At 44.1% G+C, this 27,972-nt stretch overlaps 1 protein-coding gene across 3 annotated transcripts in view; it reads left to right on the top strand.

The window, feature by feature from the left end:
* LOC124005061 (DENN domain-containing protein 4B-like) overlaps positions 1 to 27,331 on the top strand; it is a 34,746-nt gene extending 7,415 nt beyond the window's left edge. The window contains exons 1-27 of one of the 3 annotated variants that reach the window (XM_046313961.1): positions 2,968 to 2,986; positions 7,224 to 7,541; positions 8,056 to 8,308; positions 8,424 to 8,493; positions 8,655 to 8,824; positions 12,323 to 12,564; positions 12,719 to 12,785; positions 13,493 to 13,551; positions 13,737 to 13,881; positions 14,245 to 14,420; positions 14,543 to 14,643; positions 14,917 to 15,132; positions 15,338 to 15,483; positions 15,727 to 15,863; positions 16,062 to 16,176; positions 17,107 to 17,442; positions 17,556 to 17,700; positions 17,852 to 18,004; positions 19,307 to 19,544; positions 19,661 to 19,943; positions 20,103 to 20,383; positions 20,819 to 20,969; positions 21,069 to 21,308; positions 21,419 to 21,518; positions 21,628 to 21,793; positions 24,063 to 24,121; positions 24,223 to 27,331. In XM_046313961.1, the coding sequence (XP_046169917.1) occupies positions 7,243 to 7,541; positions 8,056 to 8,308; positions 8,424 to 8,493; positions 8,655 to 8,824; positions 12,323 to 12,564; positions 12,719 to 12,785; positions 13,493 to 13,551; positions 13,737 to 13,881; positions 14,245 to 14,420; positions 14,543 to 14,643; positions 14,917 to 15,132; positions 15,338 to 15,483; positions 15,727 to 15,863; positions 16,062 to 16,176; positions 17,107 to 17,442; positions 17,556 to 17,700; positions 17,852 to 18,004; positions 19,307 to 19,544; positions 19,661 to 19,943; positions 20,103 to 20,383; positions 20,819 to 20,969; positions 21,069 to 21,308; positions 21,419 to 21,518; positions 21,628 to 21,793; positions 24,063 to 24,121; positions 24,223 to 24,368 (4,494 nt within the window). In that variant the 5' untranslated portion in view covers positions 2,968 to 2,986; positions 7,224 to 7,242 and the 3' untranslated portion in view covers positions 24,369 to 27,331. Of the gene's footprint in view, positions 1 to 2,967; positions 2,987 to 7,223; positions 7,542 to 8,055; positions 8,309 to 8,423; positions 8,494 to 8,654; positions 8,825 to 12,322; positions 12,565 to 12,718; positions 12,786 to 13,492; positions 13,552 to 13,736; positions 13,882 to 14,244; positions 14,421 to 14,542; positions 14,644 to 14,916; positions 15,133 to 15,337; positions 15,484 to 15,726; positions 15,864 to 16,061; positions 16,177 to 17,106; positions 17,443 to 17,555; positions 17,701 to 17,851; positions 18,005 to 19,306; positions 19,545 to 19,660; positions 19,944 to 20,102; positions 20,384 to 20,818; positions 20,970 to 21,068; positions 21,309 to 21,418; positions 21,519 to 21,627; positions 21,794 to 24,062; positions 24,122 to 24,222 lie in introns of those variants that run through there. The other 2 variants (XM_046313960.1, XM_046313962.1) reach the window with 2 other exon arrangements.
* The last annotated feature ends 641 nt before the right edge of the window (positions 27,332 to 27,972 follow it).

The raw sequence follows: 27,972 nt of genomic DNA, 5'->3' as shown, positions 1-27,972 counted from the left end.
CAATGCAAATAGTCCGGTTAACCATTTGGTTACCTGTTCAGGAGTCTTATGGCTTGGGGGTAAACACTGTTGAGAAGCCTTTTTGTCCTAGACTTGGCACTCCGGTACCATTTGCCATGCGGTAGTAGAGAGAACAGTCTATGACAATTTTTAGGGCCTTCCTCTGGCATCGCCTGGTGTAGAGGTCCTGGATGGCAGGCAGGCAGCTTTGCCCCAGTGATGTACTGGGCCGTACGCACTACCCTCTGAAGTGCTTTGCGGTCGGAGGCCGAGCACTTGCCATACCAGGCAGTGATACAACCGGTCAGGATGCTCTCGATGTTGCAGCTGTTGAACCTTTTGAGGATCTCAGGACCCATGCCAAATATTTTTAGTTTCCTGAGGGGGAATAGGTTTTGTCGTGCCCTCTTCACGACTGTCTTGGTGTGTTTGGACCATTCTAGTTTGTTGTTGATGTGGACACCAAGAACTTGAAGCTCTAGACCTGCTCCACTACAGCCCCATCGATGAGAATGGGGGTGTGCTTGGTGCTCCTTTTCCTGTTGTCCAAAATCATCTCCTTAGTATTGGTTACGTTGAGGGATAGGTTGTTATTCTGGCACCACCCGGCCAGGTCTCTGACCTCCTCCCTATTGGCTGTATCGTCGTTGTCGGTGATCAGGCCTACCTCTGTTATGTCGTCTGCAAACTTAATGATGGTATTGGTGTTGGAGTACAGGAGGGGACTGAGCACGCTCCCCTGGGGAGCTCCAGTGTTGAGGATCAGCGTGGCAGATGTGTTGCTTTCAGGAGTACTGATAGTCAGAGACAGTGCCAGCCACATGGCTCGATGGATGCTGCTGGAGGGGAATTAACAGCGCTTGTGGCATGAACCCTGGTGTTAGGGCCACCGAGACCTCGGAATCTGTTTGGCTCTATGACTTTGGGTTAACCAACTAGAACTGTTATTAGAATCTTCTGTGGTCTTTAGAGTGGTGTGTCTTCCTTGCCCTGAGGTATTACCAGGGTGAATTCAGACACCCTGGACAATGTTGCGTTTTGATGTGGTCAGGGGACCATGCAGCCTGAGAGGATCTCTGTGTTGGTTTTGTTCTCAAACCCTTTTAGTTTATGGCCTAGGAAAATGAGTAGGAGGAGAGTGACTAGCAGAGGAATACATTTTGTTTGAGGTTGAGAATTGAGACCAAGTAGGCCTAGTCATACTTTTTTGTAGTAAGTGAAATGACTAACCTTTCCCACTTAAATGACAAACCTTCCCCACTTACATGCAACTACAGTGGGAAAGGTTAGTCATTTATCAAGTTTCCTGAATTGAATTGTGGATGGCATTTAGATTGATCAAAGCATTATCAAGGATCAACTCTGGAAGTTATCCACATCGAAGACACTCTTGCTCCCTGATCCTTAAGTTCTGCCAGTCTGTGTTGCAAGACATCATGTGTCATGTGTCATCAAGAGAGGTGTCAATAAGTGTTTCCCAACCCCTGGACTGTGGACTGGCACTGGCCCATGAGATGTCACTTACTCGTAAATCCGATGATCTCACACAAATTTTAGTCTACCCTCTAGTGCTAGTTTTAGTTAAGAAGTACTTACTCCGAGAAGGAGAAGCATAGCTTGTCGAATCCTGATAACTTCCAAATACACTGGTGTAGGTCATGCCTTCTCTTCAGTGGTCTAATGGGCCAAGATCACCTTCATAACAACATGCTGATTGGACAGAGAAGGATTTGTCCCCCCACCACCCTACAGTATTTAATCATCATACCCTTCAAGTTAAGTTCACACTAATGGAAGGCTCCACTATCGCTCTTCTAGGCCTACATTTTGCTCCAGGCAGCTCTGTTAAGTCAGAGTTGTGGTATTTGGTAAACAGTGTGTGATAATGTACTTTTCCCACTGTCAACGCTTTGGATAATGCTATTTATTGTGGTGAGCTTGTGAAATGACCATTGTGGTACAGTACTCCCCTCTGGGCCTCACTCTGTTCACTGTGTGTGTGTGTGAATGTATTTCCCCTCTTAACATCATCACGTGCTTGCCCCGTGCACACAAAAGGAGCATTGTGGGCTGTCCGGGCCTCCATTTTAGGGTGGTATTGTGGTGATGCCCCTGAGTTTGTGGGCGTGGTTGTACCAGCTACCAGGCATCTCTCTCCCCGTCGCTGACTTCCAGCATCATCTCGCTGGGAAGAGCAACCCTGAATACCTCCTCTGTCACTAGCTGTGGCTCTGGTTGAAGGCCAGCTATGGCAGCAGCATTCTGACAAGCACAAAGGCACTGCCTCTTGGCAGCATTCATCCCTAACAACTTTATCTTAAGCATTGTTTAGACAGGTAAATCATCTGGCAAGCATATTTTGAGAAATAATGTTTTGCATTAAGTTGCAAGATACAAGTATTTGTAACAGCTGTTAGCACTGTACATTTCTGCTGTATTTAAAATACATTTTGTGAGTGCTGTGGTGAGTATTTGAAATTATCTGGGAGTTTTTTTTAGTTTTTTTTTTTTTTTTAGATCTCCACAATTTTGTAATGTCAAAATGTTGCCCCAGCTATTGCATAACACAAAGTAAAAATCAGTACTTTTGAGGGTAATATTGACAAATCCATGCAGGAATGTTGACATGTGAAATGATGAGTGTAGCCCCTCTTCACACACACAATTTCACACATTCTCAAACATGTCAGGAGTTTGAGAACCTGCTGTATAGGAAGAGTGAGAGGGCCAGTCTGCCAGTTCGGGGGCAGGATTTCTAGCTGCCAAGCCTGAACAGAGCTCTCCTTGTCCGTTTGGGGTGTTCTTATCACAAGCTCACACCTGGAGAGATGTGGGGGCGCGGGTTGAGTGTTGTCACTCCACTGGCTCAGAAATAACTCTTCTCAATCCGTTGGAGGCAAGGCTACTCTGTAATTCACACACACATACACAGTGAGCTATAAGTAACTGCTATATTTGACTGGTATGGGGATTTAACCTACGTAAGGTAGGGAATCTCTCCTTTCCTCAAACATTCATTGAGATGACTCATTCCTCAGTAGCTTGCGTTTAGAGGTTTATAATCGTGTGGAAATATATATTCAAGCCTTTCCTGGCTGGTGCTCAACAAAAGCAGGTGAATTAAAAGAAGAACCAAACCCACGACCTGTTTTAAATATCTTGTGGCTCTTTTTATTTCCTGCTTGTTTGAAGCTACTGTTCTGAGGAGGTTGAGGTATGATGCGAGTTGCTGGAAGGCTTTCAATTGACTTTTGTTTCTGAGCATTAGCTAGCCTATTTTGAGAAATTGCATAAGCCACTGTTTCTCAATGAATTCTTGGTGAACCCTCAGGCAGCACACAACACACTTTGTTTTCTATGTTTAAGTATTGTATCACCCCACTGAATAATCACATCAGTAAATTATTATCTGGAAAAACAGCTGGCTGATAAGTTCAAGATGCAGTACAGACTAGATGGAGAAGTGGGTAGCGACCTGAATTCATGTGCTCAACTTGTTTGAATCTTATGTCATTTCTATGGATGTTATTTATGAGTTATGAGTCAGAAACTCTTTGACATTAGTTCCACCAAGCAGGGATGCATAACTCTAGTCCTTGATGTCCGCACTTGGTCTGATTTAGCACTGATCGGTCTGATTTAGCACTGATCAGTCTGATTTAGCACTGATCAGTCTGATTTATCAATGAAGTGCCAGGGAGGAAAGAACGAGCAGAATGACAGACTAAAACAACCCCTCTTCTTAGCTCCACTTCTTCTTCCATAGTAGGCCATGGTCCAATACTTCACATTCAGCTCGTGTGATCATGGTGGTGGTCCACTGCTTCCAGGCTTGAAGGGCACTGTCAGACACGGTGCCATTCTGGGGAATAAGACCTTTACTGCTTTCTTGTTGCTTGTCTAAATATGGCGTATTCAATTCTATATCTATGATGCACTGGGTTTCATACGAATGGGACTTCAAAAGCCTCGTCAGGATGTGGGCACTCTAGTTCCAGAGCTCGCTCTCGCTTGCTCTCGCTTGCTTTCTCGCTCAAACTACTGACAATTTAAATGAATTCATTTCTCACTTATGTTGACAAGGATATTGAAATGACTTGCAGTTGCAAGGATTGTGACCAATATTAAGACATGTGGGACATTGGGGCAATTCAGTAGTCAAAAGGGTTTTTCCAGTGTGTGTGTTTTGTGTGTACATTCGCGAGCGCAAGCGTGGGTGTCAGAGAGAGACAGTGCACGTTACCATGTATGTAGGATATTATGAAAAGGGAACCAACAATTATTAGCCTACATCAGCAATTTCTGGAAAACCCCGAGGTTCAGTGTCCTTGATAAGTTCCCAGCAGGGCAACACCCTTTTGTTATAGTACCATTGTAGGCCTTAAGGCCTAACAGATCCGTTATACTGGTGTGGTTGTTTTGCAATCAAATTCTGCACTGAAATATTCATTTTCATAAGATAATAATACAATGAACTCAAACCTTTGACAGTAATACATTTTTTGCTGTTTGGTTATGTACTCCAGCACTGGATTTGAAATGATACAATGACACTGAGGTTAAAGTGCAAACTGAGGCTATTTTAATACATATCGGGGGAACCGTTTAGAAATTGGATGAAATTTGGAGGCTAGCATGATTACGGACAATCCTGAATGAATTGTGAATAATGTTGAGAGAGAAAGTTAGACGTGCAAATATCATACCCCGAAGATGTACTACCCTGTCAACATTACAATAACAGGAGAGGTTAGCGTTATTGGGGGGTATTAAATTTGTGCGTCTAACTTTCTCTCTCAACATTATTCACAATTCATTCAGGATTTTCCGTAATCATGCTCGCATCCACATTAATGTAGAAGTGTTCAGAAATATGTTCTATTCTTATTTACAATAAAAGTGACTCCAAAATGACACACTACATTATTTAACATTCATTTCTATTGGGCACAAAATGATCTGAAAGACAACCAAAACAAAGAGCAAATACATCCATCAAATATCTATCTACAGTTAAACAACAAAAAATAGTAATTTTGTCATCACTGTATATTACCACCTCCTGTGTCCTGTCATAATTTCCCCCCTGAAGAAGTGTCACCATGCTCCAGTGTCACTAGGAAGCTACTGATGAACTCTTGGAATATAACAGGAAACAGGCTGCCAGTGGCCACTTCCTGTTTGCCAGTTAACCTTTGGAGCCCAACCTGCATCGATTTCCTCTACTCTCACTTTTTCAAGGCCCTTTTAGTCATTCTCTCACTCTCTAGGCATGTATAGTACTCTTACATGTTAGATGTGCTAACTACAGTAGGCTACTAGTCTCAAGTGTACCTGGTAGCAGGCTACAACTTTCGTTAGCCTAATCTCTGTTCATTCTAATGACTCTGCTCTCTCGTTCTGGGAATTCCTGAAAAGCAGTTCTATCAGTGCTTTATCAGAGAGCAACAGATTGACAGCCCAAAGCAAACCCCCAGTCATCCCAAGCCTATTACGACTAGAAAGAACAAGAGAAAAACATTGGGCTGGTTGCAGAGAGCGAAAGAGAGGGGGAGTGCCTAGGTTACATAAGAGGGGTTTACTGGTACAGTTTCTACTGACTGTGACACAACAGCATCCTATTTTTATGCCCTCCAACTCTCCCCTCCATGCTCAGTGCAATTTTAGTTTAATCACACATTCATTTTGTAACTAAGCACAGTTAGAGACTTATCTCCCTCACCAACTGATCGCTGCAGCTGTACATAGTCCATCGGAAAATAGCCCACCCAATTTACCTACCTCATCCCGATACTGTTTTTATTTATTTACTTTTCTGCTCTTTTGCACACCAGTATCTCTACCTGCACATGACCATCTGATCATTTATCACTCCAGGGTTAATCTGCTAAATTGTAATTATTCGCCTACCTCCTCATGCCTTTTGCACACAATGTATATAGACTCATTTTTTTTCCTACTGTTTTATTGACTTGTTTATTTTTTACTCCATGTGTAACTCTGTTGTTGTCTGTTCACACTGCTATGCTTTATCTTGGCCTGGTCGCAGTTGTAAATGAGAACTTGTTCTCAACTAGCCTACCTGGTTAAATAAAGGTGAAATAAAAAAATAAAAACAGTGGAAATAAAAAGGCAACACACTGTCCTGTCTTCCTAACAGTCGAGACTAAATGACTCATCCGCTCTGTGAGGATGGCCTATCCATCCCGTATAAATGCTGTTCTAGACTAATGCTCACTCTGAAATGATTGGAGAGGGAATCCAGAGGGGAAAATTACATTCATGTGAATGGCCCCTTATGATAAAAAAAAATTACTGACTTTTCATCCACATTATTTGTTTCTAATAATTTGCTGAATTGTTTTTTAAATCCGTTTTTAATTAGATTTGACGTATCGGTTGGTTGGTTTGGTTTACCAAACTATCAATGTTAACTAGCTAGCTAGCTTTAAATAACTAGCTTTGAATACCGCAACACTGCAGAAGCAAATAGGACTGCATTAGCAGAGATGGCTTGCAGTAGTGAAGGTTGTCCACTACTCTGACTGGCACAAAATGTATGGTGAGCCTGTGCACCAGTGGCAGGAGTGGCATCTACAAAGGGTTAGGCTTATCTACGAAGCCCAACCGACGGAGAGGAAGTTGGTAATGGAGGGGTGTGCTCTATGCTGCTGAGGCTACGGACTTCCGCAGACCATCCGAAGAGCAACAACGAGCCGGATCCCATCCATGACTTCTGAACTTTCTTGATTTGCCAACTATCACATTTTTGTTTTCTTGTTGTATTTCCTGATGCATATGAAATCCAACTTTTAGTTGCCATGTATACTGAAATAAACTAACTAAACTAATGGGTGAGTGGTAATTGGTGGGATCTCCCCTCTCAGCAGAACTCAGCAGCTTATTGTTGACCTCTTAGACTGGTCAGATCTGTATGAAATGAGAATGACTAAAGGCCTTTGAGTCAAAAATAAATATTTGTGTGTGGGACTGTGTGTGCATCCACATGCAGTGATATTGTTATCACTGTCCTGGTTGTTGATCTACTGCCAATAATAATAATGTTATGTTTCTATAAGACAGTGGGAAGGAAGAAATCCATTATTCATCAACTGTTAAGCCAGTTGTATGTTTACATAAACGAGATTGCACAATCTCACCTTGGTTCCCCCTCCCTCTACTTCTCCTTCTCTTTTTCTCCCCCTCTCCCTCCCTCTCCACAGAAGTTGGCAGACAGGCGGCATGACGGAGGAGAAATGCCCCCAGCTAGTGGACTACTTTGTGGTGGCAGGGCTGTCTCCGGGGGGCTCGGCCCCACTGGACGAAGAGGGCCAGCAGAGAGGGGGCCGGGTGGTGGAGCCGGTCATAGACCTGGCGGTGATCGCCCGGGGCTTGGGGGAGGAGGTGCCCGAGGGCTTCACCTGCATCGAGAAGACCCAGGGGGGCCACCCGGCCGGGCTGAGCGCCGGGCTCATCAACAACCCCCACATGTACCTGTGTTACCGCCGTGGGCATGACAAGCCACCCATCCTCGACCTTGGGTGAGACACTCCAGCAGTGATGAAAAAAATGATCATTCTATTCTGTGTGCTGGAGTCAGACATTAGCCACAACATCAATTTAAAGCTATGCATGATTCTTGGACTTCACCGACTGGAGTTCACATACTATAGCTAATGCATAACATAGGTTTGAGCTTGCATTATGCAATTATTGACATACTGCATGCTGTAACCATGTACGTGTGACCACAAAGCTTTTATTGTATGCTATTGCTATGTAGCCCTAAACTGCCATAGTCATTCAATTAAGTATGTCTGGCCAAGCCATACATGACTGCAAAATGTAATTGTATATATACCCATTGATTATTTAATGAAAGAGCTATGCACGTCACATGATACATTCATTCTGGACAAAGTGTGGGATGTCTTCTTAAACATGAAAAGAAAAGCTTTCCTTGATTGAGTGATAGAAATTGGTTTCTGTGAACTGGGTAACTAGTGACATTGACTGACTCATTGTCCTGACTCTGCCCCCTCCCCCGGTCCGCAGGGTGCTGTACGAGGGCAAAGAGGTGGTGAAGCAGGGCTGGAATGTGATCGAGACCACCCCCTACAGCCGCTCAGCCAGCCTGAGCTCCGGGGGGCCTGCCACCCACCGCACCTTCCTGACCTACCGCCGGGCCCCAGAGTCCCAGGCCCTCCACACCCTGGGGGTCACAGACATCTCCCTCCTGCTGCCCAGCAAGGGGGAGGTGGCCCCCCACACCTTCTGCCGGGTGGAGAAGAACCTCAACACTGGCATAGTGCGTTTGAAGAGCTCTGTTTTTCTACTCTATTTTTTAAAACTTAATTCTTAATCTCTCTCTCTCCCTCCATCCCCTCTCTCTCTCACTGTGCTTTGTTGTTTTGGCTCCACAGTGGGGTCCAGCCTTATACCTGTGCTACAAGAGAGCTGTAGCCAAAGCCAACGCCCTAGTCTATGAAGCAGGTGAGTGTAGACTGTTCCATTCTGATGGTATCACAGCACTCATTCTGCTGCGTCACCATATGTGACGTTCTAAACAGAGTCCTATTGACCTACTTTTTCATAATCACTAATCAAAATGGTACTTTTTATTAACCGTCTGTCTCTGTGTGTGTGTTTCCCAGGTCTGATCAGTCGGTATCCTGAAGCGGACGTGGAGTCGTTCCCCCTGCCAGAGTCTGTGCCTATGTTCTGTCTGCCCATGGGTGTGACGGTGGAGAGCTGGCCCCTCAACACCAAGTACCAGCTCCCTGTCTTCTCTACCTTCGTCCTCACCAGCGCCTGTGGCGACAAGGTGGGTCCACCTGCCTCCCTTCCACACACACTCTAACACTGCACAGTGGCTGAGCTGTTGAATCCATTGGGTGATGTGCTAAGCTGTGTAGGAAGGTTCTCTATATGCAAGTCACCGGTTCAGTCAATTTCAACAAATGACAGTAACTGAAGATGCCATTATTTGTCAGACATTGAAATACTTCACTCATCCATGATGCCTGCAGTAACAGTGATAATCATAATGGTAATAGTAAAGTTTCCTAATTCATATTAAATCCAGACAACAAGCAAAAATTTTCGAATAAAAGCTCAGTTTATTCCGAAAAGTAAATCATATCATCCTAGTAGGATGTGCCCAGGATGAACCTGACCCCTTTCTTCAACCGTTTCCAGACCCTCCTCAGACCTATATCAAGCCAAACCACTCCTTTATTCTTTCCCTGCACAATCATCATCATCTCCATCATCTCCCTCCTCCCCTTTCCTTTCCTTTTCCTTTCTCTGTTCCCTATCCTTCCTTTTCTGCTCTTCTCAGCCTTTTTCTCAAGCCGTGTTTTCTTATCCCCTGCCTTGTACTGTCCTGTCACCAAGGGGACCTGGCCATTCTTCTAAGAAAGATGACAAGTATTGTTTAACTGCAATAACTAAATACTAGTATACCTACTGAACCATGTTTAGTTGTACTACTGCTTCTACTGTATTTGTTGAAAATATGATAGTTTACTCAACAGAAGGATAGTAGAATCAACATTATAGTGCTGAAATAGTCACTAAAGCTCACCTTTGATTGACCACTCTTTGTTTCTCCGTCTTTCTCTGTGAACAAATCAAATGCCTGGACTCGCCAAGCCATGTCCTCTAGCAATCCCTCCATCTTGGCTAGGTATCTTCCCTCGACGTCCAGTTTTCTCTGTCTCCATAGGATCTCCCTCTTTCTGATCTCACTGCTCTTGTCCTCCAACCACCCCCCCTCGCTCTTTAACATTCTGTTACATTTCTGTTCAAAAGGGGTTAGGTCCTGTTTTTTCCTCATGTGATCTCCCCCTGCTTTCTGAGGGTGCTCTACTGTTTGGGAGTCAGTGGGAGTCAGTGCAGGTTCCACTGTTTGGGAGTCCGTGCCATCTCTCTCCTTTGTCTGGATCTGTTGAGACAAAATGAAACGACTATGAGCCTATATGGAAATTTAGCCGAGACAACTTTCACATTTGCCTTCACTTGAAACAGAGGAGAAAAGTGAATCAGAAAATGCCAGTGTTTACGGAAGTTGGGCAGTGGCGTCTGGTCCTGGATCTGCCCCTCTCACGGCAGACAGTTTTCTCGTCTTCCTGAAAAAATAAAAGGTTTTCATATAATCATGACATTGATCAAGAATGGTTAGCATATGGCATCAGAAAATCTGACAATAGGCAGCAGTGTTTTGACAATATTTCTGAGTGAATTTTTTTGCTCACAGTTATTGGCCTTCTTGGTCGGATAGACACACTGCGTCCGCGATTCATTACATTCCCCTCTGCCTTCTGTGGCTGTTCCACTGTTTGGTTCACAGAGTCAGTGGCGTCTCTCTCCTGTGTACGGATCTGTTAGGGCAAATGGAACAACACTTAGCCTATATGGAGAGTTTGTTTAGCCAAGGCCACTCTGACATTTGCCTTCACTTGAAACAGATCTGAAAAAAATGTAAATGCCAGTGAATATATGGGCTGAATTACCGAAGTTGGGCAGTGACGTCTGGTCCTAGATCTGCCTCTCTCACGGCAGACAGCTTTCTCGTCTTCCTGAAAAAAGAAAAGGTTTCAATTATCATTATGACAAGAACATGACATGGTTCAAGATTGATTGGCATATGTCATGATATTAAGAATTTGAGATTAGTGTAGCATGTTCTTAAAGCTTTTTTGTATGTTTTTTTAACTCACATTTTTTGCTATTCTTTGAGGGATAGATGGCACACTCCATCCGTGAGTCATTACATCCCTCTCTGCGTTCTGAGAGTAGTCCACTGTTTGGGACACAGAGTCAGTGCCTCTCTTTGTATGGATCTTTTAAGACAATGAAATAACTTTTAGACTACTTTGAAAGTTGAGGCGGAAACCGGTATAAAATATTTTTTTAAATACTTTTCAGAAAATGTCTGTTCCTCCATACTGTATTTATCGATGAATAGAAGGGCTGGTTTACCAAAATTGGACAGTGGCGTCTGATCCTGAATCTGCCTCTCTCACGGCAAACACATTTCTCGTCCTGCTGAAAATAGAACATGTTTTATCACCATGAACATGACATGGATCAAGAATGATTAGTATATGGCATCAGATTAAGAAATCTGAGATTTAGCTATCGTATTAAAACAACATTTTCATATGATTTCTTTACATTTACAGATCTTGCCCTTCTTCGAGGGACAGACGCACTCCGTCCACGATTCATTACGTCCTTCTCTGCCTTCTGAGGGTGTTTCACTATTTGGGTCACAGAGTCAGGGCCTTCTCTCTCCTTTGTATGGACAAAATTAAACAACTCTCAGCCAAGACCATTCTCAAATTTGCATTAATTTGAAACAAAACAGAAAAAGTTTATTACAGAACATCTGTGTTATTAATAATTACAGTCTTCTATATTGGCTGGTTTACCGAAGTAGGGCAGTGGCATCTAGCCCTCGATCGGCCTCTCCCACGGCTGACAATTTTCTCATCATCAGAAACTGCACTCCTTCGGGTCATGGACACACTTAGTCGTCGATTCATTGCTTTGTTGAACAGAGGGTCCAATGAATGTGTGATATCAGCTTGAAAAAATCTGCAGAAATAGCAAGTTTGTCTCTTCAAAGGAATTTTCACAGACTGACAATTTTGGAATATGATGTTCCATTGATTTTGTTTGATGATATAGTAATCATCACTATGGTAACTCAGAACTCATCTGATTGTGATCAGGGAATCAGCATCACGAGTGATGACATCACAGTGACACGCCAGTGAGGCCACCAGTAAGGAGTATGTTGCTAATTCTATGGTTGCTACAACAAAATCTAATTCTAGAACCAAATGAGCTGAAATATTTCTAATTCCACAAAATTCCTTTGACCTACGGTGGCTGACAAGGTTCAGAAATACACACTCACAAAGAAATGTATATCAAGTGTGAGATATGAAGATTGCCAAACCCTAATGTTCTAATGTTGATAAATACCAACTATTTGTTGCTTGACTTGTGTGTGTAGTTATTTACCAATGCAGCTATTCAATATCATGCTTGCCTACCTCAATTACAAGTTTTAAATTGGCCCACTGTATAGACTTTATCTGCGACAGCAGTAAGAAGCTATAAAAACAACAACATTGAGATGCAAATGACTTCAGTATGAACTCGCTCACAGTTTAATTTTAAAAATGTAACTCCACTATTTCTCACAGTATCTAGCATTTGCTAAATGCAAACTGGTTACACAGTTCAAAGCATCTAGCGTTAGCTGAATCCTTACTTCTTAACACTCCCGTGTCTTCTCTTCCCGCCCCAGGTTTACGGTGCTGCCATCCAGTTCTACGAGGCGTTCCCACGGGAGTGCCTCTCGGAGCGGCAGAGCGTCCGTCTGGGCCTGGTGAGTGTGGTGGACCGGCGGCCTATCACCAACCGCACCCTGCAAGTGAAGAAGAGCGTGTGTGTTCTCTCCCACTGGCCCTTCTTCACCGTCTTCCAGAAGTTCCTCACCTTCGTCTACCGATACTCCATCTCCGGACCCCACGTGCTGCCACTTGAGAAGTCAGTGGTCCTTCATGGCAAATATCAGCTATGTGACTTTATAAACCTAAACTGGCTAATCTACTGGCTGACATACCTTCAGCCTATTGGCCATTGATTCATGTTATGGTTGGTTGTTTGGTTGATTTATTAACAGGAACTCTGCTCTCTCCAGGCACATCTCCAGCTTCATGCACAACGTCCCGTTCCCCTCCCCTCAGCGACCTCGCATCCTAGTGCAGGTAGGGACACCTGTCTTTAACTCAATTCACATTCTCCTTGTTATCTTTATTCCTTATTAACACATCAAAGCACTTTAAAGCATCAGACGGGTGGAGTGGAAAACCTTGCTAAGCATTGGTTTAGCTCAGGGCTATACAGAAGGCAGCATTAAAAACACCTAATTCAAGTACGGCATGACTGTGATTATTAGCTGAATCAGGTGTTTTAGTGCTAGTTTAGAACAAAATCTTGCTCTGTGTGCATTACAAGCGGAACCTCAGCTTGAGTTCTATTTGAGCTTGACACCAGTAGCATTGTGGTGTTTCTCACTAAAGATTTGACTTCCTCCCCCACAGGAAATGGACGTTTAATGAATTGATGGTTTCACTGGTTAGTGTGTGCAGATGGACAGGGTAAAAATAACAGCCAATCAAAACAATCGATAATTTACTGTGGATTTAAAATCATTTAACATCGCTGAATGATCCTTCTGGCTCTAGAAAGTAGAGACGATTGTTTAAGTTGTTTGGGGATTTCTAGAAAACTCAAATCGAGTCTCATGGGGCTTTTCAAACTTGATTCCTAATGGCTTGTTTCAAATCAACAGATATCAATTTGGTGAATGGTGGTCTATGAAATTGAAGCATGGCTAAACTTTCTTCCTTAGACCTATAGATTATTGTCCACCATGTTGATTTGTTAATGAAAAATGTTTGTGTCATTTCAGCTCTCCCCCTATGATAACCTTCTCCTCTGTCAGCCTGTCTCCTCCCCCTTACTACTCAGGTCAGTACAGTAAATCTGCATTAGGTCGAGTCGCAATAAACTGTAGTGGAATGCGTTCTTCTGCGCTAGGCTCTATTGTTCCAACCATGCCTTAGTTTCCCCTGAGGGATTTCTATTATCATATTGAAGTTAATCCATTAAAACAATAATTCATTGATAAAGAGGCTGTTCTTTTCTGTCTGTAGTGGTGCCAGCTTTGTGAAGCTGCTGCAGAACCTGGGCCCTGAGAACGCCTGTGTCCTGCTGCTGGCTGTGCTGACGGAGCACAAACTACTGCTACACTCCCTCCGCCCCGACGTTCTCACCTCCGTCAGCGAGGCCCTGGTATCTGTGAGTCACACACACGCCAAACCTACACATACACACACACACACACACACACACACACACACACACACACACACACACACACACACACCGCCATACACACATACAAAGACATATACGTACACACACACTCATTCCAAGGGGACAGCAGGTAGCCTAGTCATTGGTGCGTTGGGCCAGTAACCGAAAGGCTGCTAGATCGAATCCCCAAGCCGATAAGGTAAAGATCTGTCGTTCTGCCCCTGAACAAGGCAGTTAACCCACTGTTCCTAGGCCGTCATTGTAAATAAAAAAAATGTTCTTAACTGACTTGCCTAGTTAAATAATGTAAAAAATAAAATAAAAGAATGCACTCTATCCCTCTAGATGACGTTCCCTCTGCGTTGGCACTGCCCGTACATCCCCCTGTGCCCGCTGCGGCTGGCAGACGTACTGTGTGCCCCAATGCCCTTCATTGTGGGCGTCCACTCCAGCTACTTTGACCTCTATGACCCCCCTACTGACGTGGTGTGTGTTGACCTGGACACCAACACCATCTTTCAGTGAGTACACTGACCTTGAAGTCCTGGACCAGAATGCAACTGACGGAAGAGGAAGCAACAACCCAAACATACGCACGTTTGAAAGGATGAAATCCATAGTTTTGTTTTCTCTTCTCCTGCAGAGCAGAGGACAAGAAGCCGTTGTCATGGCGATCACTACCAAGGAAGCAAGGCAAGATGCTGGTGAATACCCTCACCAACTTGATGAAGACACTGGAGAAAAGTGAGTGATCGCTGGAGACCATGCATGACATGCATTCTCTTCTCAACCCCCTTCTTTCAATCATTTTACATAATCTAGCCTACTTATTCTGAAGCCCATCTAGGGACTGATGCTGGAAAATGAGTACAAGCTAAAACATATTGGTGCAATACATCTGACTCTTGATAATTCTATGTGCCAATGCTTTGTATCTTCATAAATTTCTCTCTGTGCCTCTCCACCACTACCCCCATTTCCATCACTTTCCCTCTCCCACACATTCCCCTCAATCAGTCTACACCACTGGCCAAGAGGAGGCCACCCTGGAGTTCCTGCTGACGGACTATGACCTGATCTACGGGCGTCAGAAGCAGCTGGAGCTGGAGATCCAGGAGGCCTTCCTGCGTTTCATGAGCTGCCTGCTCAGGGGCTACCGTGCCTACCTGCTGCCCATCACCCAGGCCCCCTCAGACAGGACCACCGACTGCAGCTCCCTCTTCAACCTGCAGGGTCAGTGAGGGTGGGAGGGGGTGGTTGCCTGTGTGTGTGAGACTCATATTTTTTTTTAGATGTACACAAATATTATATAACATTCTAGCTGAGTATGTGTGTGTGTGTGGGTGTTTTACCTCACCTACTTACTGTGTCCATAAGCAACACCCCTGTGAAGCTAGTGTTTTAATGTGTGAAGTTAACCCCTCCCTGGCTCTTGCAGGCTTCCTGAAGTCTCGTGAACGCACCCACCAGAAGTTCTACACCCAGCTGACCAGGACCCAGATGTTCACTCAGTTCATCGAGGAGTGCTCCTTCGTCAGTGACCGCCACGCCTGTCTGGAGTTCTTCGACGAGTGTGTCCAGAAGGTCAATATCACATCTTCTTGTTTTACAGGATGTTTAGTGACGCACCATATCTTATGGAAGCCTTTAGTGTGTTGATTCTAATACTGAAACCGGATGAGCCTTTTTTGTATTTGCACAACTAATAGAAATGTGTGTGATCCCATTCCTGCCCTCTATGTTGTCAATGTTTGTGTATTTCTGTGTATGTGACCTGTGTTGGCGGCGTGTGTATATATATATATATATGTATGCGGTGTGTGTAAGCAGTCGGATGTGGAGAAGCCTGAGGAGGTGCGTCTGATAGACCTGGACGAGGCCCACAGTGGGGAGCACACGGTCTTCATCATGCCCCCAGAGGAACCCCAGGAGCCAGACGGTTCAGAGTGCCCCACTCACTACAGGTAACACAGGCTCTACATATAGCAGAGTTCGTGTTCACTAAGCTTCTCAAAGTAGGGCTGGGACTAGGATCAGTTTAGTCTTTTAAATTATAACGAATAAGAGGGTTTATCTGATTCTAGATGAGCACAAATAAGGGCCCCGGCACTTTATTCTGTCTGATGCTGTGACCAGTGACAGCGTGTTTTGTCTGTTTACAGCTATGAGACATTCCCTGTGCTCTGCATGGATTTGTTTGACCGGCCTCAGGACCAGCTACGTGTCCCTACCAAGGGGAGTGCCCCCAGCAGCCCTGCCCCGCGACGGACTAAACAGGTACAGACCCCAACATGCTGCGCCAGAGCCCCTTAAAACACACTGCAACCCCGTTGAAAGCCAACACAACTATACAATAATATTAAGAGGCTGACTCACACAGTTTAATTTCAATCTTTATTATTTTATTAAGGGCATTACCCTGCCTGCAAATCAAAACAAGTGATGTACTGGGCCGTACGCACTACCCTCTGTAGTGCTTTGTGGTCGGAGGCCGAGCAATTGCCATACTAAGTAGTGATGCAACCAGTCAGGATGCTCTCGATGTTGCAGCTGTTGAACCATTTGAGGACTATTTGTGTTGTGTGCCTCCCCTCAACCCCTCTTTTACGCTGCAGCTGCTCTCTATTTCTCATATCTGCATAGTCACTTTAACTATACATTCCTGTACATACTAACTCAATAGGCCTGACTAACCGGTGCCTGTATGTAGCCTCGCTACTGTTATTTTTCACTGTTTTTTAAAACTTTGGTTTTTATTTCTTTACTTACCTATTGTTCACCTAATACCTTTTTTGCACTATTGGTTAGAGCCTGTAAGTAAGCATTTCACTGTAAGGTCTTACACCTGTTGTATTCAGCGCACGTGACAAATAAACGTTGATTTGATTTGTATTGGCATCAATCAACTTGATCTGTTCAAGACTCCCCATTTAGCTTTATGATAACCCAATTTCCACAGCTAAATAGGGAACATGCTTCACTCTTTTTTTCTATGCCATTTTGAATTTAATGAGCATTCATATTTCATCCTTCATTCAATATTTAAAAGCAGGAAGCACAGTGGCGGCTGTGTATTTTGGGTGAATACCCCAAGCACCCTTCAGGGTTGTTAAGTTCTCCTACTAGGACACATAGGAACCACATTATTACGGCTTTAGTAAATCTAGATTGGATGACCTAACTCCTCTGTATCTCTCTCTCCTTTAGGAGATTAAGCTGGCACAGAAGCGGGCACAGATATACTCGGCAGTGCCCGACATGTGGTCCAAATGCCTGCTGGGCCACTGCTATGGGCTGTGGTTCATATACCTGCCCACCTTTGTGCGGGCGGAGAGTGCCAAGGTGCGTGCGTTGCAAACGGCATACGAGGTGCTCAAGCACATGGAGACCAGGAAGGTGGTACTACCAGATGAGGTGTGTTACAGGATCCTGATGCAGCTGTGTGGACAGTACGGGCAGCCAGTGCTCGCTGTTAGGGTACTTCTGGAGATGAAGAAAGCTGGGATCACACCCAACACCATCACCTATGCATACTACAACAAGGTGAGACATTATTTACTTCAATTAAAAATAGAGTTGAATCCCGTCTGTGATCCCATCTGACGTGTTTTTTCTCTCCATATTGACTCTCCTCTGGCTCGGCCCTCTCTCTTCAGGCAGTGCTGGAGAGCAAGTGGCCCTCCACCAATCAGGGTGGCCGTCTGCGCTGGGCCAAGTTGCGCAACGTTCTGATGGCCGTGGCGCAGTTCAGACAGCCAATCAAACAACTGCTGAAGAGTGGTTCAGTACGCTCACGGACAGGTCAGGACATATTTACATGTTATTTGTTTTTTACTATTGTTTGTAACAATAAATAGTAATTGGTTTTAGAGTGGCCTTTTTAATGGTTTTAATTCAAATCATTATATATGTTAAAACATTGAGGTGAAACATGTTTTGTCTTTTTAAAAAGATACAATGGACAGTAACCAACGGTCCCGCCCACAATCTAACCTGATTCGTCAGTCCAGCTGGAGCGGCCTGAGTGAAAGCTCCAGCCACGAATCGCTGACGGGGTCTATGGTGAAGAGCAACAGCCTGAACAGCATGAGAGGCTCAACAGACAGTGAGTGACGGATATCTATTTTATAGAAATAGCACGGTCATTGGAATGTTATATGGCATTGAGGAGTACACCAACTCAGTCACCGGTTTCATCAATAAGTGCATTGACGACGTCGTCCCAACAGTGACCGTACGTACATATCCCAACCAGAAGCCATGGATTACAAGCAACATTTGCACTGAGTTAAATGCTGCCGCCTTCAAGGAGCAGGACACTCATCCGGGCGCTTATAATAAATCTTGCTATGCCCTCAGACGAACCATCAAACAGGCAAAGCGTCAATACAGGACTAAGATTGAATCCTACTACACCAGCTCTGACGCTCGTCGGATGTGGCAGGGCTTGCAAACTGTTACGGACTACAAAGGGAAACCCAGCCGTGAGTTGCTCCCTCAACGTGAGCAAGACAAAGAAGCTGATCGTGGACTATAGGAAAAGGAGGGCCGAACACGCCTCCATTGACATCGCTGGGGCTGTAGTGGAGCGGGTAGAGTTTCAAGTTCATTGGTGTTCACATCGCCAACAAACTACCATGGTCGAATCACACCAAGACAGTCGTGAAGAGGGCACAACAACACCTTTTCCCCCTAAGGAGACTGAAAAGATTTGGCCAAAAGTTTTACAGCTGCACCATCCAGAGCATCCTGACCGGTTGCATCACCGTCTGGTATGGCAACTGCTCGGAATCCGACCGGAAGGCGCTACAGAGGGTAGAGCGTGTGGCCCAGTGCATCAATGGGGTCAAACTTTCTGCCATCGACACTGCCACCAGGTCAGAGGAAAGCCCACAAAATGGTCAGACTCCAGTAACCTAAGTCATAGACTGTTCTCTCTGCTACTACACGGCAAGTGGTACCGGAGTGCCAAGTCTAGGTCCAAAGGGCTCCTTAACAGCTTCTACCCCCAAGCCATAAGACTGCTGAACAATTAATAAAATGGCCACCTGGACTATTTCCATTTTTACACTGCTGCTACTCACTATTTATTATCAACGCATAGTCACTTTACCAGTACCTACATGTACAAATTACTGACTAACCTATACCTGCACACATTGACTCGGTACCGGTACCCCCAGTATTTTTACTTTATTTAGTAGATATTTTCTTAACTCTATTTCTTTAACTGCATTGTTGGTTAAGGGCATGTGAGAAGCATTTCCCCGTAAGGTCTACTCCTGTTATTGCCGCATATGAGAAATAAAATGTGATTTGATTTAAGGTTTAATGTAACATAACACTCTCATCAAACAACTGTGTCTAATGTTTGGGAACCACCCTCCTAACAATTTCCACCCCACAGAATCTAAGCTCTCAATGAAAGCGGTGCTCGGGAACCCAGGTGCCAATGGCTGCAGCAATCCTGCCTCCCGTAAACCCCCCGTGGGGCCACGAGACACCACCACCCCTTCTCCCTTTCCCCCTGGTGGTGTCCTGGTGCGCCGCGACCAGGTGTGCCTGTCCACCTTCTACAAAGACTGTGCCGAGACGGCCGTCTCTGACCCCGACTGCAGCTGCCAGCCTGAGGACAGAGACGGCAGGTGAGGGTGTGGAGAAGCTGGGACTGATATGTTCTGGTATGTTTTTGGATTACAGTTTGAGTATCACTCAGATATACTATAAGAGTATGTCTCCCATTCCTCTGTTCTCAATGTAGGCCACCTGGGCCGAGAGACACCGTGAGCCGCAAGGCCGTGGATGAGAACTACAATAATGTGTCACCTCCGAGTCGGGGAAGCCTGGCAGGGAAACTACAGCAGCTGCTCACACCTACTCGCCATCGAGTCTCGGGGCGGCGGGCCGCAAGTGTAGACGCTCGGCGCTCGGGGGGTGAAAACGGGCCGGTGCGCAGGGTGTCGGAACAGAGGCTGTCCCGAAAAGCCCAGGTGGCTGAGAGCCTGCTGAAGGCTAAGGAGAGGCTCTACACTGCTACCTCTGAGGTGAGGGGACAACATGTGGGTTGTTGTAGCTTATAGTCTTACTCTACTGTATTGCCCAAATGATTTAGTTTACTGTGGTAAACTGCATTTGCAGATGTAGGGAGAGTTATCAAACCTGTCAAAATGTGCTTAATGTTTCTCCATCCTTTTCCTCTGTAGAGTTCTCTGTCGGTGGGGAGTGACGTCGACCTTCCTGAAACCACCAATTTGGCCTTTCCTCTCCGCAAGTCCTGGGACACCAACCAAGAGGGAGCAGGATTAGAGGTGTCGATGTCGAGCTGCTCCCTGTGTCGGAGCTGTAACTCCCTGGTCTATGATGAGGAGATAATGGCCGGGTGGACGTCTGACGACTCCAACCTCAACTCCAGCTGTCCCTTCTGCTCGACCACCTTCGTCCCCCTTCTCAACGCTGAGATCTGTGACCTAGGACCCATCAGCAGGTAGGACTACTCCTCTCATCACCCTAACATTTATGTGTGTCTCAAATGACACCCTATTCCCTATATAGTGCACTACTTTTGACCAGGGCCTTTTGACTCCTATTCTTATTCAATCTGTCTATTCAGGGCCATGTGCAGTTCTCACCATATGTATTTGGAAAGTGAAGCTACGGTTTTACTTTCTAAATACATATGGTGAGGACTGTGTAATGTATGGTGAGGACTGTGTAATGTATGGTGAGGACTGTGTAATGTATGGTGAGGACTGTGTAATGTATGGTGAGGACTGTGTAATGTATGGTGAGGACTGTGTAATGTATGGTGAGGATTGTATGGTGCGGACGGTATGATGTATGGTGAGGACTGTATGGTGCGTATGGTGAGGACTGTATGATTCTTAAACAGATTTTTTTTTAAACAAAACGCTCACCACAGCCTGGAACGTACCAATTGGAACATGGACGAGGAGGTGGAAAGCGCAGCCAAGTCCACTGGTGACCAGGAGGCCATCCTGGGTCACAACGGTGTGAGTGAGGACTCCAGCTCTGAGACCAGCAGTTATTCTGAGAGCAGCAGCGCTACCATGGTATTCTACCAACACTGGTTTATTTCTCATCTTTATCTGTTGGCTTCTGGGAAATATTCAGTCGAGCTATACCCACAGTTAACGTGTTATTGACTCCAGGGATCATCGGTGGGCGGGTCGCCCCAGGTGACGGTGGCCTACCTGAGCCCATTGGTGCTGCGCAAGGAGCTTGAGAGCCTGCTGGAGAACGAGGGTGAGGCGGTGCTGTCGCAGGGCCAGCTCCTGGACAGCCACTCCATCATCTTCTGGAACATGGTTTGGTACTTCCATCGCCTGGGCCTGCCCAGCAATCTGCTACAGCTGGTTCGCTCCTCACCGCTGGCCAACCAACTAGCACAGGTAACTCCACTCCCAGGCTTTTCTTGGGGCCTAGTGATTAATTATTAGCATTAGTATATTACAATACATAATGTCCTCATACTAATGTTGAGCTCCTATCTGTGTGTCAGACTTCAGAGAACTCAGCAGTGAGGGTGAGGCTGCTGTGGGACACACTGACCCCTGACACAGACTACTGGCCCCCCCTCTACATCCTGTGGAGGATACACAGTAAGATAAACACGTTATTCACTTGGAAATAGTCAGATGATACAGGTTCAGATCCTTTCATGAATTACATCTCTCGCTCTCTCTCGCTCTCACTCTCTCACTCTCTCAGGTGGCGTACCCATGCGGAACCACAGCTGGCGGAGGCACAACCACCCCTTCACCCTGGCCTTCCTGGAGGAAGTGCTGCGCTGGGTCGGCATGAACGAGGTACACAAGGGAATCACTCTCTTCCTGGAAACCATTGCCAAGCAACCAGGCACGCCCAAGATACAAAGGTGAGTGCAGAAAATTGCCTCTGAATCATCAATTGTTGATAGCATTTTTTGTTTGTGTAAGTAATAGTGTCTTCAGAAAGTATTCACACCCCTTGACTTTTTTCACATTTTGTTGTTACACTCGGAATTTAAAATGGATTAAAAAAATACAAAATTGTCACTGGCCTACACACTCATTAATTAAAAATGAAAAGCTGAAATGTCTTCAGTCAATAAGTAATAAACCCCTTTGTTATGGCAAGCCTAAATATATTGAAAAAAATATATAAATGCATGTAAAGTGTTAGTCCCATGTTTCATTAGCTGAAATAAAAGATACCAGAAATGTTACTTACGCACAAAAGCAAATTTCTCTCAAATGTTGTACACAAATGTGTTTACGTCCCTGTTAGTGAGCATGTCTCCTCTATCCACCTGACAGGTGTGACATAATCAAGAAGCAGATTAAACAGCATAATAACTACACAGGTGCACCTTGTGCCTGGGACAATAAATGGCCACTATAAAATGTGCCGTTGTCACACAACACAATGCCACAGATGCGCCGTTGGTTGACTGCAGGAATTTCCATTGTTACTAGAGAATTTGATGTTAATTCCTCTACTATAAGCTCTAAAAGCTTATAAAAACTCAATTCAACATCGTTTTAGAGAATTTGGCAGTACGTCCAACCGGCCTCACAACCGCAGACCACATGTAACCACGCCTGCCCAGGACCTCCACACCCGACTTCTGAGGAGTATTTCTGTATGAAAGCCCTTTTGTGGGGGAAAAACTCATTCTGATTAGAGGCGGGCAGAGACGCCCCCTGCCCAGTCATGTGAAATCTATAGATTAGGGCCTAATTTATTTATTTAAATTGACTGATTTACTTATATGAACTGTAACTCAGTGAAATCATTCAAATTATTGCATGTTGCATTTTATATAGTTCATGAGTAATAAATTGCTTAACAAGTCACAAGTTTCATGAATAGTGTTTAACATGATTTTTAGTACTTAATCTCTGTACCCGACACATACAATTATCTGTAAGGTCCCTCAGTTGAGCAGTGATTTTCAAACACAGATTCAACCACGAAGACCAGGGAGGTTTTGCAATGCCTCGCAAAGAAGGGCACCTATTGGTAGATGGGTAAAAAAATAAAAATAATGACATTGAATATCCTTGATGAAGTGATTAATTACAATTTGGATGGTGTATCAATAAACCCAGTCACAACAAAGATGCAGGCGTCATTCCTAACTCAGTTGTAGGAGAGAAAGGAAACCGCTCAGGGATTTCACTATGAGGCCAATGGTGACTTTAAAACAGTTACAGAGTTTAATGGCTGTGATAGGAGAACAATGAGAATGGATCAACAACATTGTAGTTAGTGCACAATACTAACCTAATTGACAGAATGAAAAGGAAGCCTGTACATAATAAGAAGATTCCAAAACATGCATCCTGTTTGCAACAAGGCATTAAAGTAATACTGCAAAAAATGATGTGGCAAAGCAATTCACTTTTTGTATTGAATACAAAGTGTTAGGTTTGGGAAAATCCAATACAACATATTACTTGAGTACCACTCCATATTTTCAAGCGTAGTGGTGGCTGCATCATGATATGGGAATGCTTGTAATCATTAAGGACTGGGGAGTTTTTCAGGATAAAAAAGAAACCGAATGGAGCTAAGCACAGAGGAAAACCTGATTGTCTGCTTTTCACCAGTAGGATAATAACCTAAAGCACAAGGTCAAATCTATACTAGAGTTGCTTGCCAAGAAGACAGTGAATGGTTCCTGAGTGTCCGAGTTAGAGTTTTGACTTAAATCTACTTGAAATCTATGGCAAGACCAATGAAAATGGTTGTCTAGCAATGATCAACAACAAACTTGACAGATCTTGAAGAGTTTTGAAAAGAATAATGGGCAAATGTTTCACAATCCAGGTGTGGAAAGCTCTTTGAGACTTACCCAGAAAGACTGACAGCTGTAATTGCTGCCAAAAGTGTGTCTTCAAAGTATTGACTCAGGGGTATGAATACTTACGTAAATGAGATTTAATTTTCAATTAAATTTCTAAACATGTTTTTACTTCATCATTTTGGGGCATTGTGTGTAAATGGGTGAGGAAAAAATCAATTTAATCCATTTTGAATTCAGGGTGTAACACAACAATGTGGAATAAGTCAAGGGGTATGATACTGTATTTTCTCAAGGCACTGTTTTGGTTATATAATTGCACAATTGTGATCGATAGTACTTTGTGTTGTGTGTCCAGGAGTCTGTACAGAGAGATGCTCTTCCTCACGCTGGCTGCCATGGGTAGAGATCACGTTGGTAAGCAGCATCTGACACTTTAAACCCAGTTGGAATACTAGAACTTCACAATAGTTTCAAACCAACCAGGCTTATTGCTTACAGCACTTTCTGTCTTTTAGCTGCGTTTGATAAGAAATACAAGGCTGCGTACCAACGGCTGAGTGGCTCCTTGGGCCGCGAGGAGCTCCGCAGGAAGCGAGCCCAGCCACCTAGCCCCAAGGCTGTGGACTGCAGACGGAGCTTCCTTCTGCCCCTCGAGTGTTAATACCACCTGCAGGCTCCACCCACTCCAATCCAGATCCGCCCCCATCGCTGCTGCCACCGCTCCCTAGAACACTGATACCCAGCTGCCAAGAAGAAGGGATTGGAGAAGTTAGACCGAAAACAACAGACAGAAAATTCTGCCTTCACTTTGGACTTCTCCGCTGTGCTGCCACCTAGCACAGCTTGGCCACACTATAAAAGCCCCTTGACTATGTAACCACACCTCACTATCCTTGTTTATGTGAACCCGATATCTACATTTGACCTTCATTAATTTCCATTGTGCAACTGGCCTTTGGACAGCTTCCTCAATAACTAAACACAACCCACTGGTCCTATAGTTTGGCTACAGGGATTATTGGACCTGGTACATACAGCCCAGCCCCCTTGGACTTTGCTCATTGCTCGTATATACATGGCCTCTGCCTCACCAATATAACTCATACTGGTTTGTAGGTCATAAAAAATGCATTTCATTCGTATGCAACATGTAAGGCATATTACCGACCTGCGATCTATGCATTCAATGTGAATATATTCTATAATTTGCATTGCTTTCAGACAGAAAATCTAATGAGTGGGAGATGTCTAGTGATCCTTGATGTGATGGGAAGTGTCTATCATCGAACTGTAACATACATTACATTGCAAGGGTACATACCAGTCACTCACAGTCACAGTCAAAACCTTTAGATTAGATCGCATTTCATGCCTCTCTTGCTCTTTTTCACCCTCTGGAATGAATTCTGTCAACTGGACATTGGTGGTAAAGTCTATCACTTTGGGATGAGACTGCTTCAGCAAGCCAATCCAAAACGAGGATGTTTACTCTGGGAGAGGATGATATTGAATATCGACCTCTGGTGAGGATATCTTCGGGAGGATTATGTCAGCTCAGATGTCGAATCTGGGAGAGAATTATGTCAACTAAGAAAGGATGATGTTGACTGGGGGAGGATGATGTTTCCTATTGATTTTGGGAGAGTATGATGTTAACTATCGGTTTTGGGAGCAGATGGTGAGTTGTGGTGATCAGCAATGTAATGGTTTGATCACTATCACTATGGTTTTCTTAGTGTGTGTGTTTTACAGCTCATGGTGTGGAATGGGGCTATGGTCAAACTTTGGGTATGGCAGGAAATAGTTTATGCAGAGTTGCCAGAAATGCTAACATCTGGTTTTCAGGGATACAGTATTTTCAACCTGACGGAAGTGGGAACTCTGCTCAGGCGTCTTTCAATGCCTGCAACATTAGGTTAGGCAGGAAGTGGAGGGGGGGGTGACTGGGAACAGACACTGACAGTCAAGGAAAATCCACGAGTCCTATAAAACCCCAGTCCTGCACCCCTACATCACAACCAGGAAGGACTTTTCATACAAGGACACACATACATATTGCATACAGGATTTATCAGTTGTATTGTGTTTTTGAATTCCCTGTACTGTTCTTGTGAATTTGAAGTGTGATTGGGGGTTCTCAGTTCAAGAACTGATTCTCAGTGATTGAGGCATTTGTTGTAGAAAGTGGCTGACAGAAGAATAGAAGAAAAATGTGTAGAAGGGGGGTTGATAATGGTATGTATGATGTGTTTTCTCATGTTTTACGTGTATTTACCTCATCTCATACCTCTTTTCCCGTGTTAAACAGGAGTGATTTGTCTGGGAGGATGGTCCACAAGGAAATGACTGTGATGGACCTTTAGTAGTAGTAGACTGTGATGGAACTTGAGTCACACATCACCAGTTTTTCATTCACCACACATTGAGGCCAGTAGTGGGTTAAGAATTTTTGGCAGAGATCAAAGTTCAGAAGATCCAGTTGAGTGGAAGGGTTTAAGGAGAGGAAGGTACTTCACTGTGGAGCACATACTTACCTACTAGGTTCTTGTTTTAATGTACAGTACCTGTGAGGCCTTTTCCCCTCTTAGTTTAACACTTTATTTGTTGTTGGACTTTGTATATGAAAACAAATTAATTGCACAATGGACTTTTCATTTTCTTTCAATTTCATATGATGTTGCCACACTGTTAAATGCCTCTGTTACCGTCATACCTTGTTTTTGATCTTGCAGTGTTATATAGCAGAGTCGCGAGAGAACGCCTTGTGTTCTGCCTTTGAAGATTGTGTGAGTGACAGAAATTATTGTCCCACCTGGGAAGTAAAGCTGTATTTACAACTAAGGGATGTGAAGTTGTTGCGAGAGCAATTTTCAGATCTCATATTTTAGTCCTGAGGGTGAGATATATTTCAGATGGCACTGATATCATTGTGAGTCTACCCATATGTCATTAAAGTACAAGGGAGACATTGTTTGCACACAGCCATCCAGTCAACAGGGATATACAGACTGGAGCAAAGCATTGAGCATTCTCAGCCAGTAGAGGGCAGTAGGGCATACAGAGTCCAGTTCTAGCCATTGGTAGGGTGAATTGGGCTTGATCATGCTAAGGCAACCCTGGTCTTGGAATTGACACGTCTTTAGTAATAACATGGTGGGAACCTGTTTATTCAAATTGCCTATCAGTGGTCATGACGTAAAGGACACCCAAGAGGGAATGCTGTTTAAAAGTTAAGACTTGAGTTATTGTCAGCGTCTCTAATTACACCCTATTTGGCTCTTGGTCAAAAGTAGTGAACTGTATGGATAGTAGGTTGATAAAATGGTGTATATTTTGAGATTTCCCAGCCTGAAGTTAGATTGTAAAAATAAGGTAGGTAGATTTGTTCCCCAATGTAGGCAATATTACATTTATGGCCACTATTTCAATGCACCGGACTGCAAGTGAATATAAGGGACATTTATATTGTCTGTTCCTTTATTGGTCAAGTGAGCAAAGAAATGAAGAGTATACGGAGTATCTGTATTTAAAATATATTGTGTTTGCTGTTGTAATTTATATGGATGTGACTTCAGTTGTAAATGTCTTGTTTTATAGAAGGAAAATACAAACAGATTCCCCAAAGTTCTGTTTTCTTGTGTGATTTAATGTATGATTTTCTCTCTGCCTAACAATAGTATTAGAGCGGCTCTAAATTACATCCTAAAATAGTTTTCTCTGACCCGTCTTTGTTCTGAAGTATTGAAAAGTTTTCAGGCCAGATAAAGCAGCAACTATTGTTCAATTGTGTAAATATACAGTACCAGTCAAAAGTTTGGATACCTACTCATTCTAGGGGTTTTCTTTATTTTTACTATTTTCTACATTGTAGAATTAATAGTGAAGACATCAGAACTATGAAATAACACATATGGAATCATATAGTAACCAAAAAACTGTTAAACAAATGTAAATATATTTTATATTTCAGATTCTTCGAAGTAGCCACCCTTTGCCTTGATGACAGCTTTGCACAATTATCTTTGTAACCTGCTTACTGACGGTAGGCAATTGAGGTCACAGTTATGAAAACTTAGGACACTAAAGAGGCCTTTCTACTGACTCAAACCCCCAAAAGAAAGATGCCCAGGGTCCCTGCTCATCTGCGTGAACGTGCCTTAGGCATGCTGCAAAGAGGCATGAGGACTGCAGATGTGGTCAGGGCAATAAATTGCAATATCCGTACTGTGAGACGCCTAAGACAGCATTACAGGGAGACACGGGGT

This window comes from Oncorhynchus gorbuscha, linkage group LG19 (genome assembly GCF_021184085.1).
Source record: "Oncorhynchus gorbuscha isolate QuinsamMale2020 ecotype Even-year linkage group LG19, OgorEven_v1.0, whole genome shotgun sequence".
NCBI lineage: Eukaryota > Metazoa > Chordata > Actinopteri > Salmoniformes > Salmonidae > Oncorhynchus > Oncorhynchus gorbuscha.
This window is presented reverse-complemented; position numbering and strand designations above follow the sequence as displayed.